At 47.8% G+C, this 19046-nt stretch overlaps 2 protein-coding genes across 3 annotated transcripts in view; one reads left to right on the top strand and one right to left on the bottom strand.

Moving 5' to 3' along the window:
• Positions 1 to 2860, bottom strand: part of WWP2 (WW domain containing E3 ubiquitin protein ligase 2) — a 41324-nt gene extending 38464 nt beyond the window's left edge. The window contains exons 1-2 of one of the 2 annotated variants that reach the window (XM_063437963.1): positions 2784 to 2860; positions 452 to 530 (exon numbers count right to left, since the gene is read on the bottom strand). In XM_063437963.1, the coding sequence (XP_063294033.1) occupies positions 452 to 521 (70 nt within the window). In that variant the 5' untranslated portion in view covers positions 522 to 530; positions 2784 to 2860. Of the gene's footprint in view, positions 1 to 451; positions 531 to 2667 lie in introns of both variants that reach the window. The other variant, XM_063437962.1, reaches the window with a different exon arrangement.
• A 6498-nt stretch (positions 2861 to 9358) lies between these two features.
• NOB1 (NIN1 (RPN12) binding protein 1 homolog) lies at positions 9359 to 16449 on the top strand. The gene is made up of 9 exons (XM_063438385.1): positions 9359 to 9484; positions 9629 to 9761; positions 11313 to 11446; positions 12506 to 12577; positions 12714 to 12857; positions 13883 to 14143; positions 14628 to 14725; positions 15355 to 15499; positions 15601 to 16449. Exons 1-9 carry the CDS (start codon positions 9416 to 9418, stop codon positions 15868 to 15870), a joined length of 1326 nt encoding a protein of 441 aa, XP_063294455.1. The 5' UTR covers positions 9359 to 9415; the 3' UTR covers positions 15871 to 16449.
• The last annotated feature ends 2597 nt before the right edge of the window (positions 16450 to 19046 follow it).

Below are 19046 nucleotides of genomic sequence, written 5' to 3'. Positions count from 1 at the left end.
GACAGTAGCAGCAGTAGACTCACCTTTACCCCAGTTTATGATATAAGCATCCCATACTAAAGCTGACAAACTACACTTTATGTATAACAATAAAGAAGAAACAGAATGCAAAACAACATAGTGTAGAACTGTGTATGAAAAGTAGTGAGACTACACTTTATAGATGTCATTTCTTTCATTAGACTTTCAAGGTGCTGGCGTATTGAAACAGATCAAAGAGATGGACTGAGGATAATGGAAGCACACAAGCGAGTAGCCTTCATTGTCAATTCAGTTACAAAAGCAAACAGAAAGGTGAGCGATGGTCATCATTGTTTAGCTGCCTTCCTCTCTCCTAATGCTGTACCGCTTCGTTGAAGAATTTAAAACCATTGTATTGTGTTTGTTTGAAAACATGTTGGTCTGAGCACAGAGTGGGCCAATGACTGTTACAATCTTACAATCTACTTACCTTTCACGTTCAGGTTTAAATTTTGATGGTTATTTCCATTAATAGATAAGACTGCACTCGAGGAGGCCATGATTTATCCCTGAAAGAAAAAAAAGTCTAAAAATCCCAGCAGGCAAACTTTGCTATATCCAATCAATAATTGATTTCACAGCCTTTTTAATACCCACAACCTCATCTCGCTTTGTAACACTGTCCTCAAAATGCTTCATCTCCTCCTGCCATTCTTACGCGTACCGTCATCCACCTCATCCTATTTACACACTTTCCCTCCACCCCATCTTCATTTACTTTGTCTTTCTTTTACATCCTGCCACTTACTATACAAAATCTTCTTGTGTGTTATTTAATTCATAAGCAATCCCTCACCTCCCCATACTTCATTCACAAACTGATCTTATCAAAATATCATATCTTATCTCTGCCTTCTTCATTCCCCTTGTCCCATCACCCTGCCTTGTTCCTACCACTGATCCCATCACCCTGCCTTCTCCCTGCCCCTGGTCCCATCACCCTGCCTTCTTCCTACCCCTGGTCCCATCACCCTGCCTTCTTCCTGCCCCTGGTCCCATCACCCTGCCTTCTTCCTGCCCCTGGTCCCATCACCCTGCCTTCTTCCTACCCCTGGTCCCATCACCCTGCCTTCTTCCTGCCCCTGGTCCCATCACCCTGCCTTCTTCCTACCCCTGGTCCCATCACCCTGCCTTCTTCCTACCCCTGGTCCCATCACCCTGCCTTCTTCCTACCCCTGGTCCCATCACCCTGCCTTCTTCCTACCCCTGGTCCCATCACCCTGCCTTCTTCCTACCCCTGGTCCCATCACCCTGCCTTCTCCCTGCCCAGATCCCATCACCCTGCCTTCTTCCTACCCCTGGTCCCATCACCCTGCCTTCTCCCTACCACTGGTCCCATCACCCTGCCTTCGTCCTACCCCTGGTCCCATCACCCTGCCTTCTTCCTGCCCCTGGTCCCATCACCCTGCCTTCTTCCTGCCCCTGGTCCCATCACCCTGCCTTCTTCCTACCCCTGGTCCCATCACCCTGCCTTCTTCCTACCCCTGGTCCCATCACCCTGCCTTCTCCCTGCCCCTGATCCCATCACCCTGCCTTCTCCCTGCCCCTGGTCCCATCACCCTGCCTTCTTCCTGCCCCTGGTCCCATCACCCTGCCTTCTTCCTACCCCTGGTCCCATCACCCTGCCTTCTTCCTACCCCTGGTCCCATCACCCTGCCTTCTCCCTGCCCAGATCCCATCACCCTGCCTTCTTCCTACCCCTGGTCCCATCACCCTGCCTTCTCCCTACCACTGGTCCCATCACCCTGCCTTCGTCCTACCCCTGGTCCCATCACCCTGCCTTCTTCCTGCCCCTGGTCCCATCACCCTGCCTTCTTCCTACCCCTGGTCCCATCACCCTGCCTTCTCCCTGCCCCTGATCCCATCACCCTGCCTTCTCCCTGCCCCTGGTCCCATCACCCTGCCTTCTTCCTGCCCCTGGTCCCATCACCCTGCCTTCTTCCTACCCCTGGTCCCATCACCCTGCCTTCTCCCTGCCCCTGATCCCATCACCCTGCCTTCTTCCTACCCCTGGTCCCATCACCCTGCCTTCTTCCTGCCCCTGGTCCCATCACCCTGCCTTCTTCCTGCCCCTGGTCCCATCACCCTGCCTTCTCACTGCCCCTGGTCCCATCACCCTGCCTTCTCACTGCCCCTGGTCCCATCACCCTGCCTTCTCACTGCCCCTGGTCCCATCACCCTGCCTTCTCACTGCCCCTGGTCCCATCACCCTGCCTTCTCACTGCCCCTGGTCCCATCACCCTGCCTTCTCACTGCCCCTGGTCCCATCACCCTGCCTTCTCCCTGCCCCTGGTCCCATCACCCTGCCTTCTCCCTGCCCCTGGTCCCATCACCCTGCCTTCTTCCTACCCCTGGTCCCATCACCCTGCCTTCTCACTGCCCCTGGTCCCATCACCCTGCCTTCTTCCTGCCCCTGGTCCCATCACCCTGCCTTCTCACTGCCCCTGGTCCCATCACCCTGCCTTCTCCCTGCCCCTGGTCCCATCACCCTGCCTTCTCCCTGCCCCTGGTCCCATCACCCTGCCTTCTCACTGCCCCTGGTCCCATCACCCTGCCTTCTCACTGCCCCTGGTCCCATCACCCTGGTGTGGTTGTAGTGCATTGTCTATGCCCCAGCCATTGTTCCCCCCCATGCCTGTTGCTCACCTTTTCCCCTTGCCCTTAGCCTGTTCCTGGTTTAGTCCTCCCTCCTCCCAGCTGATCCCTCAGTCTCTCCCACAGCGGATGGTAATCAGACCTCCTTCATGTATGTTGACATTTACCAATTTTCACTTCCGGATATTGCACTTTCGGTCATGTGACCATCAGGTTTGCCACGTGAACCGGTAGTGAACAGTCCAGACACCGGAAACACAACCCGCTGGTGGGGGCGTGGTCAATGACGCCATCTTAGTGGTGGCAACTGTAATTACTGCAGAGGCAGATCAGTTATCCTAATCCCCCTCACCACCCATATAATACCTACCCCCCATCACCCATACTATTCCTAGCCCCCCCCCCCCCCCCCCAATCATACAATACCCAGGCCCCCTCACCCATACAATACACAGCCCCCCCAATCATATAATACCTACCCCCCATCACCCATACTATTCCTAGCCCCCCCCCCCCCAATCATACAATACCCAGGCCCCCTCACCCATACAATACACAGCCCCCCCAATCATATAATACCTACCCCCCATCACCCATACTATTCCTAGCCCTACCCCAATCATACAATACCCAGGCCCCCTCACCCATACAATACCCAGCCCCCCCCCCCCCCCATCATATAATACCTACCCCCATCACCCATACTATTCCTAGCCCTACCCCAATCATGCAATACCCAGGCCCCCTCACCCATACAATACCCAGCCCCCCCCCCCCATCATATAATACCTACCCCCCATCACCCATACTATTCCTAGCCCTACCCCAATCATACAATACCCAGGCCCCCTCACCCATACAATACCCAGCCCCCCCCCATCATATAATACCTACCCCCCATCACCCATACTATTCCTAGCCCTACCCCAATCATACAATACCCAGGCCCCCTCACCCATACAATACCCAGCCCCCCCCCCCCCCCCCATCATATAATACCTACCCCCATCACCCATACTATTCCTAGCCCTACCCCAATCATGCAATACCCAGGCCCCCTCACCCATACAATACCCAGCCCCCCCAATCATATAATACCTACCCCCCATCACCCATACTATTCCTAGCCCTACCCCAATCATACAATACCCAGGCCCCCTCACCCATACAATACCCAGCCCCCCCCCCCCCATCATATAATACCTACCCCCATCACCCATACTATTCCTAGCCCTACCCCAATCATGCAATACCCAGGCCCCCTCACCCATACAATACCCAGCCCCCCCCCCCCCATCATATAATACCTACCCCCCATCACCCATACTATTTCTAGCCCTACCCCAATCATACAATACCCAGGCCCCCTCACCCATACAATACCCAGCCCCCCCAATCATATAATACCTACCCCCCATCACCCATACTATTCCTAGCCCTACCCCAATCATACAATACCCAGGCCCCCTCACCCATACAATACCCAGCCCCCCCCCCCCCCATCATATAATACCTACCCCCATCACCCATACTATTCCTAGCCCTACCCCAATCATGCAATACCCAGGCCCCCTCACCCATACAATACCCAGCCCCCCCCCCCCCATCATCATATAATACCTACCCCCCATCACCCATACTATTCCTAGCCCTACCCCAATCATACAATACCCAGGCCCCCTCACCCATACAATACCCAGCCCCCCCCCCCCCCCCCCCATCATCATATAATACCTACCCCCCATCACCCATACTATTCCTAGCCCTACCCCAATCATACAATACCCAGCCCCCCCAATCATATAATACCTACCCCCCATCACCCATACTATTCCTAGCCCTACCCCAATCATACAATACCCAGGCCCCGTCACCCATACAATACCCAGACCCCCAATACATCAATGATTGCCTTCTTGCTATGTGTTCACTGTTGTGTTTGTTTTCAAACATTTAGATTTTTATTAAAAAGTCTATTTTGATCTTTTGACAGAGCTCTTGTGTATTCTGTTTGTGGCCATGTGTTAGTGGATTGCCCCAGAGAGTTCGTATACTGCTTCTATGGCGGTATCACCATGGGCACTGAACAGAAAGATATCTAAACATTCAGGTTAATCAGTCCGTTACAATTTATAAATTCCCCTTTAGGAACGAACTGGCAGTTTGATTTTACTTAACAAAACAAGGAAATCCACAGAATATTTACTGTAGCGACCGCCAAACAAATTAAATTCTCCTGGGTTTATTTCCTAAATGACAACATGTAATGAATTGAAAACAGTTTTACAAAATTTAGAGGGAAGATTATCATCTGGAAATGTAATTCTGCTATCGTCACAGGTTATATTATAGTATAGCCTAAAATTTCTAATTCTAAAAAAGATTTGCTGCAGTTTGAAGTGAATAAAGCTGTGAGATTCATAGTGAGACTTTCTCAGCCCAAATATAATGTGAAAACAGCACAATATCGTCAGCTTGATACGTATCAACATTTACAAATATGATTATATGCAAAACTGTTCTTTATAACGTATCTTTCTTGATTTTTTTTTTCATATTTCTGAAGCCTGAGTGGGGTTACAATGGTATATATTTGCAGCCTAAAATGATTTAAGAGATCCCTGTCTACATATCTCAATACAGATTGCACCTGTCATGGTTGATTACATATTTCCTACCTGTTCTGTTACATTTTGCATATATTGTGTATTAATATTGTTTTTGTATTTTATTTTACCCTATTGTATCAATGCAATGTTTTGTGGACCCAGGACATACTTGAAAACAAGAGAAATCTCAACGTATCCATCCTGGTAAAATATTTTATAAATAAATGTATATATCACAAAATATATTTTTATTCAAGGTTATTCAGTGAAGTAAGAATTCAGTGTGGATTTCAAATTTAAATCCAGTGTAAGCAAACTGAAAGCATTGCTGGCTAAGAGAGTGCTTCCATTTTTAATATTTTGACCTTAAATTTGGAATTCTCGGTCTGACTGCGAGCTAATATGGATGCATAGTCAGCGTCTCTTGAGAGTGCTCCATAAGCTACGACAAGCAAATTGCCAACAGCAGGAGGACAAAAAGAGAACATTAAGCTACTGTTATCTTCTTTTTATCATGGGTGGCTTAAGGAAAAGGAGAGAGACCACTCCATTGGTGGCCTCGCTGTACCACAATCAAAAGAAGGTGCCACCATCTCCACAGAGCAAACAATATTCCGAATCAGAGTCAGACAAGAATGAACCCCCTCACCCCCACTCACCCTGCTGACTGAAGGGGGATCTCCACAACCTTTTGAAGGCTGCTTGTAACGAGAATATACCCCTACACGCAGGATCCAGCCAAACAGAAGACAGCACAGAAGAGAAATACATCTACCGGACCTTAGAGTGGCCGGACTCGACGTAATAGGAGAAGTACAGAGTCAGGAACGATCCGAGGTCAAGGGCACAAAGAGACAGCGTTAACGAGAACTAGCCGGGGTCTGGTACACAGGAATCAGCAAGCCGGCAAACAGAACAGACAAGGATAAAGCGAAAACAAAGTCAGAATACAAAGCCAAGGTCAAATACGGAGAAACACAACTGAACACAACAAGCACTAAAGGGAACTGTAGCAGAAACCACGATAGGGCAAGGAACTAAGTGAAAAGGGTGAGTATAAGTAGCCTTCAAACTAATGTGATTGGCTCCTGTCACTTTCACACCCCCAACAGGTAAGTGTATGGGGTGATTGGCATGACAGGAGCCAATGGGAGCCTTTTTGCAATTTAGGCTCCCACTGTCTCTTTAAGAGCGCGCCCGAGACTCGCGGCGCGCTCTTAGCTGCAGGCGGGACACGTGACCGCATCTCGCGGTCACTGCCCGTCCTCCTGTTAGGAGAGTCGGATGAGCCGCGCGCGGCTCGTGCAGCCGCAGGACCGCGCGCGGCTTGAAGAGAGGACCGCGGCCGGCCTCCCGATAAGGTAAGTACCGCTACACTGCTACTGCTGACATGAAGCAACATCTAGCAGAAGAAGTATAGCGCCACCTCACCGGCCTGCGCATGGAGATCGAAGACCTGGCTACGTGAACACACGTGGCCAAGGAGAAGATTGACATCATAACTGATGATATCATGGCCCAAAATCTCACTATATTGTCTGACCACATAGCAGCCAAGGAGAAAGATATGGAAGATCTAAATAACAGATCAAGATGTAACAACATTGGAGTCCGAGGGTTACCGGAGTCAGTCACAATCGAACAGCTGGCACCTAGACTGACGGAAAATTATTTTTTAAATATATTTTGTCTCTGTTACCAGGATATAGGATTTGACTATGGACAAAGCTCAGAGAGCATGAGAGATACAGAAACCCAGATTATTATTATTATTTTCGACATTTATATAGCGCCAACAGATTCCGTAGAGCTTTACAATATTATGAGAGGGGGATTTAACTATAAATAGGACAATTACAAGAAAACTTACATGAATGATACGTCGAAGAGGACCCTGCTCAAAGAGCTTACAGTCTATAGGAGGTGAGGTATTAAATCACATTAGGACAGGAAATATCAATCGCATAAGGTGGGAGTGAAGCAGAGCTGGAGGAGAGAGCAGAATGCTGCCATTTAGGAGAGAGCAAGAGACAGGTATGTAAGGTAGAGGTTACTCTGGGAGGCCATAATCTTTCCTAAAGAGATGTGTTTTAACGCACTTTATAAAGGATTGAAGACTACGGGAGAGTCTGATGGCAGTAGGCAGGCTATTCCATAAGAAGGGAGCCGCCCACGAGAAATTCTGCAAGCATGAGTTGGCCGTACGGATGCGAGCAGCGGACAGGAGAAGGTCACGGGCAGAGCGGAGAGACCGAGAAGGTGCATACCTATGGATCTGTGAAAAGATATAAGAGGGGCTAGAATTGTTCAGTTTTATAGGTATGGGTTAGCACTTCGAATTGACTCCTATAGGATACAATTTAAGGACTGACAGAGGGTGAGTGAGGTGTGACAGCACCGACTAGAGAGGAAAATCAGTCTGACGGCGGCATTCATTACAGACTGTAGCGGGGCAATACGGCTTTTGAGAAGACCAATCAGGAGAAAGTTAAAATAATCCATGCAGGAAATTACTAGAGCATGGACAAGCTCTTTGGTAGCATCTTTCGGAAGAAGGGATATGTTTTTAATTTGGAATCTACAGGATTTGGCAACATACTGGATGTGAGGCTCAAATGTAAGGCCAGAACCAAGAATGACGCCAAGACAGTGCGCTTGCAAGGATGGACTTATGTGGATACCACTAACTTGAAGGGAGAGCGAGAGAGGAGGATCAGTATTAGGAGGAGGAAAGATAAGGTGCTCAGTTTTAGAGAGATTGAGTTTCAGAAAGCGGGAGGACATCCAGTCAGAGATGGAGGAAAGGCAAGCAGTGACACATTGCAGGACGGCAGGGGAGAGGTCCGGGGAGGAGAGATATATCTGGGTGTCATCAGCCTACAGGTGGTAGTGGAATCCAAAAGAGGCAATAAGTTTACCAAGAGAGGTAGTATAAAGAGAAAATAAAAGGGGACCAAGGACAGAGCTTTGAGGGACTCCAACCGATACAGGACGAAGGGAGGAGGTTTCATTAGAAAAGGAGACACTGAATGAGCGTTGGGAGAGATAAGAGGAAAACCATGAGAGGACAGAGTCACAGAGACAAGTGATTGAAGAGTTTGGAGGAGGAGAGCATGATCAACTGTGTCAAAGGCAGCAGAGAGGTCAAGAAGAATTAGTATGGAGTAGTGGCCTTTGGATTTAGCTGCGATTAGGTTGTTTCGGCCTATTTAGGCCTCGTTGGTAAGATGTAGCCGATACCCCACCAGCAGGCACCATGAGCAAGGGGCTCATTTCAGGATTACCTTTTAAATTTGGGGAGAGCAATAAAAACAGGATGCAACAGAATACTGAGAATGGACAACAGCTCAAATAGACTGCCCTTCAACGGGTCCTCATTCAGATCTCAAGCTGGTTTTAACTTATTTGATGCCATTACAAAGAGAACCTAGGCCGTTTGCATATCTGACTGGTCCAGCCCAAAAGGGAAGTCCAGAACATCCAGAAATATATAATTCCCTATTATAGAAAAAGGAAACGTGTATCAAAGCATACATTTTTCACAATACTGTCTATAGCAAAATTGTAGACAAGTGTGCAGCTAGAAAACAGAAAATAAATGTTAAAGTATAACTTGTATGAAAAATTAAAAAAAATAAAACAACCACAATAAATACTATTGGCTAATATTGGAACATTTTACCCAGTACGGCCTGAAACGCATTTTTTTAAAAACTTTTTGAAACAGTAATGTGTGTCACCGTGTTTGTGTGCGCGTTTGAGGAATTTGCTGGCCGTATATACAGCGCTATGGATGGCGTTGGCGCGTTATACCTCAGTAACAGAATGAGGACACTAGTTACATGAGCAGTCGGAATATAATTTGGATTTCTAATATTACAGACTGGTCTTTTCCATGAATGTTGGGTGAAGGACAAGCGATTCGCAAATTAAGGCTAAAATATAAAATAACGGTAGAGAGCGGTTGATTGGGTTTTTGTTTTCACGTTTTTGCCGCTGCCCTGTCAATTCTCAGCCATTCCCAGTTTTGTGGGTTTGGGGTTTGCCCCCCATGGTCCTCATTGACCCAGTGAGGATTTGGGTGCAGTACTGAGCTGCCGCCGGCAGAGGCCGCTGCAGGAGGTGCCGGGTCTCAGGCCGTGGGAGCTGCCGGTCTGTCGCAGTTCGTATTGCTCAGAGTGTCCGGTAACATGGCGTCCTCCCGGGTGCAGCACGTGGTGGCGGATTCTGGAGCTTTCCTGAGGAACGCGGCTTTGCAGGTGGCTGTGTGGGCTCCGGGGCGGGGTACCCGGGGGGGGGATGAATACCGGGGGGTCTGGGGGTGAGCTCTGGGAGGAGGTACCGGGGTTCGGGGGGGAGGAAGGTACCGGGAGTCAGACGCTGACTGTAATCTGCTGTTACAGGAATTCGGTGTCAGTATCCACACAGTGCGGGAGGTGGTCACCGAGATCCGGGACAAGGCGACCAGGAGCCGGCTGGCTGTGCTGCCCTACCAGCTGCTCTTCAAGGAGCCCAGCGCTGACAGCATTCACACAGGTAGGAGCTCTGCCAGGACCGGCTGGGACACCCTGAACCCCTCCTGAGGAATCCCCAGGGACTGGCACTCACTGAGTGTGTCTGGGCTGTCACTGCACTGTGTGTGTCTGGGCTGTCACTGCACTGTGTGTGTCTGGGCTGTCACTGCACTGAGTGTGTCTGGGCTGTCACTGCACTGAGTGTGTCTGGGCTGTCACTGCACTGAGTGTGTCTGGGCTGTCACTGCGCCGAGTGTGTCTGGGCTGTCACTGCGCCGAGTGTGTCTGGGCTGTCACTGCGCCGAGTGTGTCTGGGCTGTCACTGCGCCGAGTGTGTCTGGGCTGTCACTGCGCCGAGTGTGTCTGGGCTGTCACTGCGCCGAGTGTGTCTGGGCTGTCACTGCGCCGAGTGTGTCTGGGCTGTCACTGCGCCGAGTGTGTCTGGGCTGTCACTGCGCCGAGTGTGTCTGGGCTGTCACTGCGCCGAGTGTGTCTGGGCTGTCACTGCGCCGAGTGTGTCTGGGCTGTCACTGCGCCGAGTGTGTCTGGGCTGTCACTGCGCCGAGTGTGTCTGGGCTGTCACTGCGCCGAGTGTGTCTGGGCTGTCACTGCGCCGAGTGTGTCTGGGCTGTCACTGCGCCGAGTGTGTCTGGGCTGTCACTGCGCCGAGTGTGTCTGGGCTGTCACTGCGCCGAGTGTGTCTGGGCTGTCACTGCGCCGAGTGTGTCTGGGCTGTCACTGCGCCGAGTGTGTCTGGGCTGTCACTGCGCCGAGTGTGTCTGGGCTGTCACTGCGCCGAGTGTGTCTGGGCTGTCACTGCGCCGAGTGTGTCTGGGCTGTCACTGCGCCGAGTGTGTCTGGGCTGTCACTGCGCCGAGTGTGTCTGGGCTGTCACTGCGCCGAGTGTGTCTGGGCTGTCACTGCGCCGAGTGTGTCTGGGCTGTCACTGCGCCGAGTGTGTCTGGGCTGTCACTGCGCCGAGTGTGTCTGGGCTGTCACTGCGCCGAGTGTGTCTGGGCTGTCACTGCGCCGAGTGTGTCTGGGCTGTCACTGCGCCGAGTGTGTCTGGGCTGTCACTGCGCCGAGTGTGTCTGGGCTGTCACTCGCTGCGCCGAGCGTGTCTATATTGCATTGAATACAATTTGAGGTGCAGAATTGGCTAAAAACCAGCCAGGCCACTGGTCCCTGCCATTATCAGAATATTTTAGAAGGCAAATGTGTAATACATAGAAATACCATTCTTACAGAGTGATTCACTAAAGGGAGAACTCAAGGTAAATTTCACAATAAGGGCAAAATAGCCAAATTGGAAAAATTCTCAGTCCGCTAGGCTTTCAGTTCAGCTATTCTGGACATAAATCTCACTTCTCGTTGGATTCTCACTGTTGGTGAATAGCCCTGTTAATTTTCCTATATTTATTTTGTCGATACACTAGAATGTCTGACTTGTTTAGCATGACACAGAATGTAGACAGTACACCTCTGAATGCTGGTTTAAAGCCCTGGGTAGCCACCATTTCTTTTGACTAGCCTATAAATGCTATCTGTGTAATTGGATTATTTTTTTATTCAGTGACAGAGTTTTCCAAAAAGACAGGAGACTATGCTAGCCTTTCAGCTGTCGATATCAAGGTCCTGGCACTCGCCTTCCAACTGGAGGTGGAGCATGTTGGACGGGATCATCTACGCCTTGAGCCTCCAAGAAGGGTAAAAAAATAAATGCAAGCTAGCATTAATGTGTGTCGCCTGTAGGCAGCCTGGGCTGTATTGGGTTTAGTGCAGAAAGGTCTTGGGAAATGCATGTTCAGTACAAGGAGCTGCATTTCTCTGGTGATGTAAGGGTCGGCGGCGATGTTGCTGAGCGCATCAAAGCTATTCCCCAGCAGTAAGAGCTCGCTCTGCATGATAAAACACCTGGACAGATGGCGAGAAAGTGGAATGATGCCTCAAGTTCATGGAACAAGCTTTAGGTGCCAGGGAATCCTCCTTTTATAAAACTACTTGAAAAAGGTGCGGCAGAAAAAGAAGGGAGCTGCGCCTCTAGTTTCCTAGCACTATAACCGGTGCAGTTCTAGTGTTTGGAATGTCCCTTTTAATTCATCGTTTGTATAATTACGGGGTGGGCTATGGCACAGTAGAGATAATCTGCATACACTGTTTTGCGATAGGTTATTGGAAAGTACTATGGAAGTTCAGTTTAGTACAGTCGGTACGACACTGTGAATTAAGGAGTAAGTTGACTATTTTAGGAATGCAGATTCATAACATTTTATTACAATGTAAATGTTATTGCCGTTTGTATGCATACAGTTATACAGCTAAACCAGTCATCTGCACTTCAGTAGGACTTTGCATTTGGTACTGTGACAAGTTTAAAGAGCCCCCCTCCTTTCTCCACTAAAGCCTCAGCATATCATTTTTATAATAAAAGGGTGCTCTGAATATTTGAGGTCGGAGAGTACATCTGATCGGACATTTTAATTAACCTGGATTTTATCATTATAATGCATTACAACGTAATGCAAGACTTGCCAATCCTTGCGTGTAGCCACCCAGTGTAATGCAGGCTCAGCAGACAATATTCAGATTGTCATCCTAAGCAAAATACCGGATTCTTCTGCACATTTACTAGAAATAAAATATTTAATCATAATATATCTATGTATCACCATAAACATATACATTTATAGCCTTGTACATTGATTAGCAGCCAGCTGGAATATTACTCCAGATACTTACTAATAGTAACTTGATGGTATTTTTCAGGTCACTGTCAAGGCTACCGCTCAGCACCCAGAGGCTCCCGTTAATGTTGCTGGATTTCACTTTCCTTCCAAGGTAATCTCAGCTTTGCTGCAGAGGGCACAAGCCAGTACCATAGCATTGCTCCCTGTGGATGTAAATACAGTCTTCCCATTTCTCTTATAGCTGCGATATGATTGGTTTATAACTTGTGTATTTCTACGTACTCTAGAACATAACCAGGAAGGAAGGTTTCCCCCAGGCGCCAGGAGGAATGGAAACACCATCCCAAAATGCAGACACAAATGAATTTGGTTCGTTCTTGTTCTGGAGAAGTCCTCTTCCCAGCATTGAAGATGAGTTGATGGACCTAAAGGTATATTGAGTTCTGCTATAAAAGCCTACATGCTGTTTACTTGTCCATTTTTAATCATTATCGTCATATTCCAGGAAAAATCTATGTTTATTGTAAAATATTGCTGTTTAGTATCTATGGCAGTGGTTACATTTACATTACAGGGCTAAACAAACCTATAGTGCCTGTCTTGCGAATACTAGAGGGTATTTCTGTGGCAGTGACCAGTTTTTACTCTGTATGGGGCGTTCGACTTTGAATGTCATCAAATGCTGATCATAGGGAAGCATTGTAGTCATTCATGTGATTGGATGTGCTCAGGGCTTGCTGCTCATGTGCTTCTCGTCCCCGATGCTTCTCTAATAGAAGCATTTGATTGGACGAGAAGAGGGGTCAGTGTGATTTTGCAGGAGGCGGGCCAGTCAGGGACTTTGATGGTGTCTTGGCGTTTGAAACACAGTTAGTCAAAATATATTTAAATGGTATTTTTTTTACATACAAGGGGTAGATAGAAGTCACAGTAATAGCAGGGAGCTTACAGTCCCAAAAAATGAATATTATTTTCGAGACTATAGTTTCCCTTTAACCATATCCCTTCCACCATTCTAAGATCATGGTACGAAGTTAACTAAGCTAGGAATGTCCCCGGCTGCAATCATAGTGCTAGAAAACCATTTCTCTCCTTTAATGCACAACCTGTTGGCTTACAATAGAACAGTAACGTAATATATAGTAAAATAATAAAAACACAATGAATGAAACAAGCTAGATTATTTTCATACATTTGTTTGTATTTGATTTTTTTTTTTGTTACATCTGTTTGCTCTCCTCCATACCAGTCCCCACATGGCAATCTTGATCTATCTCAGCCCTGCATCGGCATAGAAAATTTACCCATTTTATGATCCATAACCCTTTCCCAGATTTTGTGGAAATATTTGTTCAGTAGCTAACGCTGTGGTTTCAGTGGGCAGTCGTGTAATACGTCAGCCAGGACTCTCCGTATCGATTATTTGTTATAAGCCGATCTTTCCTGCTTCCTGCAGAATGCACAGGTTGTGTCCGTGTCGAGCAGCGGGGAGTCTGTAACAGCTCAGCACCAACTGTCTGAGGATCAGACGAATGAAATTGAAGAACCACCAGAGGCTCACAACCCAAGTGAGGAGGATGAAGAGGAGGAGGAGGTGGAGGAGGCGGCAGGCTGGATCACGCCCAATAATATTAAACAGATCCAGCAAGACATGGGGGTTCGGGAGGCCCCGCTGAATGTTGTTGTTGGTTGTTTGACCACAGACTTTGCTATGCAGGTAATAACGCTCAGCCACACCCTGTTATGGTCTTTTATATCAGGCTCTAGGTAGGTCCTGGCCAGGGCCAGACTGAGATAAAAATTTGGCCCGGGCATTTTTGAATCACAGAGGCCCCACTGTGAAGGGAGCGAGATGAGAGAGGGTTGTTTTGTCATCACCAATGACAAGCTCGCCCCCTCTCAGGGTGAGCGTGTTGGTTCAATGCGCAGAGCCCCGCTAAAGAGCTGTCGGGCCTGTATTTGTACTGCGCAGCGCAAGCAAATTTAAGAACACCATTGCACTGTGTTTGCTTGTGACTAGTTTCGGGGTTCTCCATAAGTGGGATACCAGAGGGCAAAATAGCCAGGAAAGCGTATGGTGCATATGTTTGGAGCCTGCTTGGGGGATTGCGTGTGTGTAGAGTGAGCGGATTGTAGTGTGGCGATTTTCTGATTGTATTATTCAGATATGTTATTCTGACAATGGTTCCCTATGTCCACAGAATGTGCTCATTCAGATGGGCCTGCACGTGTTGTCTGTGGACGGGATGCTAATCCGACAAACCAGAAATTACATCTTGCGTTGCCATGGCTGCTTCAAGTAAGTGTCTGAACTGGCTGCATGTTCTAGCATTTGAAGTATGGTGTCTGAGTTGGGGGAGGGTTAACGGACAATTTCTACGATTTCTCTACAAAACGTCCAGTGCCTTGTTACATTATTTACCACCATTCATAATGGCTACAGATACCAGTCTTACAGCCACTGTAAGGAGTTCCATGGGCTGAATTTCCACTCACCAATGGCTAGTGAGTATGTTTCAGATTGGAGCCTTGCTGTATCAGTCATGTATCTAGTAATCCATTAAATAAGGATAGAATAATATATTACTTTGGCTGATAGAATTATTTTTATTTTTTTTAAATCTCCTAACGATGATACATTTACCAAAACAAGATGCTGTAAATCTTTTCAATGTGCTGGATCCTGCGGAGACTGCTAACGATACCTTTAGGGAGTGATTGGTAAATGTCTGCATAACATCTGTATTCCCTTGTGAGCTGAGGCTCAGTGATGCAGGTTACCTTAATATAAGGTCATATTAAGAATTTTACCAGCTGGGGTGAATGAATCATTTCAGCCTGACAATAAGGAACAATGTGAGTATCCAGTCAGGGCAAATAATGCTTTAAAGGACATCGTGATTAAAGACATCAGTGTCTCATTTTCAGGACGACATCGGACATGTCGAAGACCTTCTGTCCATATTGTGGGAATAGGACGCTGAAGAAGGTGGCTGTGTCTGTCAATGAGGATGGGAGCCTCCAAATGCATTTCTCAAAGAACCCCAAAGTACTCAGTTCCCGTGGAATGAGGGTAAGATGGAGTACTAATACTCTAAAGCAGACTTGTCTATCACGTGTGGCTATTGTGTGTGTTCCTGCTATCCTTCTGACTATATGATCCCTTTCCTACAGTATTCACTGCCGCTACCTCAAGGTGGAAAACACGCAACAAACCCGCTGCTGGCACCGGACCAACACTTCCCCCAGCAGCGCCTCTCCAAGAAGGCAAGGGCGAAGACGGATGTCTTTAACCCAGATTATATTGCTGGAACTTCACCCTTTGTAGAGAATGACATTTACAGCCGTGCAGCAAATTTGCAGATTCGTGATGGCGCGTTGGGGGCTGGCCGTCGACGTGTGAACCCCAACGCACCCAGAAAAAAATGCGTGAAGAAAAGATGAGGTGGCTTACAGCCTACCTACGGGACAATGTGTGGCACACATCCATTTCTGTCTAAAGTCATGCACTTCGTCCCCAGTGGGATTCAGCGGAGTGCAGTTGTGGCCTTGGAAGTGATTTGTTGACTTGAGCAATAAATGTATTTAAATAAGCCCCCAAACATTAGAGGGAAAAGGCTGCAATATTAACATTTAATTAACTCGTTTAGTGAGCACTTTAAATAATTGCAGCTGCAGTGCCCTCAGTGGCCATGTGCTAATATAAGACCTGGTGTTTTGTTTTCTGGTAATTTCGTGATATATATCCTCGTTAACACCATGCCATAGGCAGATCTCTTTGTTAGGGCATGCCTGGGATATAGTTGATCCTTGTGGGGTATAAATATAAATGAGGGTATTATATGTTCAGGAGATCAGAGCAAAAACCAATGAACTGGAATCTGTTAAATCTATGATAAAATAATCAGTGAACATAGACCAGGAAGCAGTTACGGTGCATGCTGGGATATTGATTTCCATGTATATGTGGTGGTAATGTACCAGTTTAAGCAATAAAACACAGTTTCCTTCTGCTTTTTTTTACACGAATAGTCTTTCACTCCTGGTGTTTTTACGACCGTGATGATATTCCCAGAAGTTTTGCAAAGTCAGTTCTTTCCTTGCTGTGTGTGTGCGGGTGTCTGGTCACCTTGTCCTCTGGTTGTTCGCCTAGTGTTAGCTCTGTACCCAGTCTGGCCAACGTGTTGATGTCACTCACAGCTGTCATGTTTGAGTGTATTACTACAGCCCCAGATCTAGATCTAGAGACCGTACAAATAATGCCTATATTCCTCTTTTATTGGTGGGGTGGGGATTTTTACAATTCACACGATGACACTGTATATCATCCCTTCTGTGTGTTTATGTATTTAAGAAATAACAAGTAACCTGTCTGGCAGTGTTTTCACAATATGCAGTGTCACTATGACCGGTGCACAGTCACAGCTCACGTCCTGTTTCTATACACATTATCTCTGCACTGGGTGCAACGTTCAGAAGGCTTTATCATATTGAACAGGGTTCATTCTGTGGGGGGTGAGCTGTCTCGCAGGATTTACTTTGCTGAGTAACTTACTTTTGAAGTGAATTATTTTTACATATTACCCAAACATGGTGAAATGCTGTGATTTTAAAATGCAGTGTAATTGCAGTGTGTGTTTTACAAGGGCAGACAAAAACCTTCACTCAGTCTCATGCTTTAGAAGAGCAATCTGATCGCTAGGTGTGAATTCTGTTTTGTCAACACTGAGCCAAAGCAGGCCGTGCAATGAGCCCTAAAGGACCCAGTCTGTTGTATTGGTATTATGTAACCTAGGAACTGGCATAAAAAGCTGCTGTTAATACACATTTTCTCTCTTTTTTTTACATTTATTTTCTGCCTGATTTGTCTAAACAATTTTTAGAGCTACTGCACGTACGGCATGTTTATATTCTAAAATAACATTGTCTGGATCTAGGTCAGCAGTAGATTTGAAACATTAATGTGTATTGTGCTCTTATCCATATTTGTTCATATTGTATTTGACTGTAAAATATCTTAACCAACTGCAGCTAAAGCAGAGTCTGGCATGCAAATACCCATGGCAGCACAGCCAGACACTACCAGGGATAAAACCTTAAGCTTTGGGGGGCGGGGCCTGACCGCTGAGCCGACCGGTCGCACTATGCAGGAGCTCCGTGTGAAATCCTGAATACAAGCACTGTCCTATCTCTATCGCACACCGAGCCCCTTAATCTGACACAGCAGAGCAGCGGTGGCACCCGGGGACTTACCGGGCCGATCCACCGGACTCCGAGAGGCACTCTGTAGCGGACACTGTACTGCGGCCTACACGGGCGTACTGGCGTGGGAGAGGCGGCCGACCTCCCCGCCGACGGACCAGCGGGAACTTACTGCAGCGCTCCAGACCCCGACCACCCCCCCCCTGCCGGTGAGGGATATCCCGGTAAAAGCGGCAGACCAAGCAACTGGCAAGTTGGCAAACCCCACATGGGGATGAACAAGCAGTCGACCAAACGGGATCTGCTAGGCCCAGCCAAAATGGCGGCAGAGACGCAGCCCAGGCCCAAACACACAATTCTCACACCGCCTAAGCACGCGATGGAGTATATTCAGAGTCTGAGCAACTACTTGTGGGCAAGACTTAAGACCCAGAGACAGCGGTACAAGATGGCCATGAGAGAGGCGACAGCATGGCTTCGACCGGCCACTCGGCGCAGCTTACAGGGAAACCCTCTCCGCGACTCCAGAGCGGCCTTCCGGATGCAGCGAGGCCGACACCCAAAGCAACCCTACACTCTACCACGGGTGAGTCGCCTAAATCCCCCACAGGGACGCATCCCAGGGTTACTTCCACACCAACCCTCCCACACGCACGCAGCCCCGTGTATGAGACACCTCGCCGGAGGGCTCGACCAGAGCTACTCCCCTCCAACACAAAGTGGGACAGGGGGATCAGGTTGGACACTATACCACTGCTGCAACACTCCAAGCTACCCGATGGGATCTGACCCACATTGGAAGCCTGCACCTTTAGGAAGACTCGACACCCCCCCACGAGACTCCGGAGCTCTACGCTTCCTAGCACTGAGGAATATACCTGAGCAGCAAAGGCCGACGCAAGCACCATGGCAGCAGGACACTGCACACCCACAGGCAGGCATCGGGTAAAGTGTCTGAACCGCATAAATTTAATGGACACCCACGATGATAACGGACTTTGGCATACATTCACATGAAAACTAATGTTATATTTGTTTCCTCCCTGAGTTAGAAACAGCTAATACTGCTAACAATGCTTAAACTTATAGCCTTACTAATATATATATGCCCCATTTATACTTATTACGCCCTAGCTAACATGTGGACCCAATAGCGAAATGCATAGAAACATAGGACCTGGGACCTAACCCCATGTAACTTCATCGTGTTAAACAGAATGCTAGTCATTATTTTATGTAGGTCACGTCTATCACTCCTCTTCCTTGTAAAACACTGATTGCTATTCCCTGACGAGACATGCAGCCAATCTCCTTACTGGACCCCCACTTGTGCATATGCCCTTTATTTTGCCTACTCGTATGACTTTATGTTGTTATTATTAATATTTCATTTTTATGTTTGCTTAACAATTACATAC

The sequence above is a fragment of the Pelobates fuscus genome, chromosome 12 (assembly GCF_036172605.1).
Source record: "Pelobates fuscus isolate aPelFus1 chromosome 12, aPelFus1.pri, whole genome shotgun sequence".
In the NCBI taxonomy this organism is placed as follows: Eukaryota; Metazoa; Chordata; class Amphibia; order Anura; family Pelobatidae; genus Pelobates; species Pelobates fuscus.
This window is presented reverse-complemented; position numbering and strand designations above follow the sequence as displayed.

Coding starts and splice junctions, on each gene's coding strand:
- NOB1 (XM_063438385.1), top strand. CDS start 9,416: ATGGCGTCCTCCCGGGTGCAGCACGTGGTGGCGGATTCTGGAGCTTTC. Junction 9,485..9,628: donor TGAGGAACGCGGCTTTGCAG/GTGGCTGTGTGG, acceptor CTGCTGTTACAG/GAATTCGGTGTCAGTATCCA. Junction 12,858..13,882: donor ATGAGTTGATGGACCTAAAG/GTATATTGAGTT, acceptor TGCTTCCTGCAG/AATGCACAGGTTGTGTCCGT.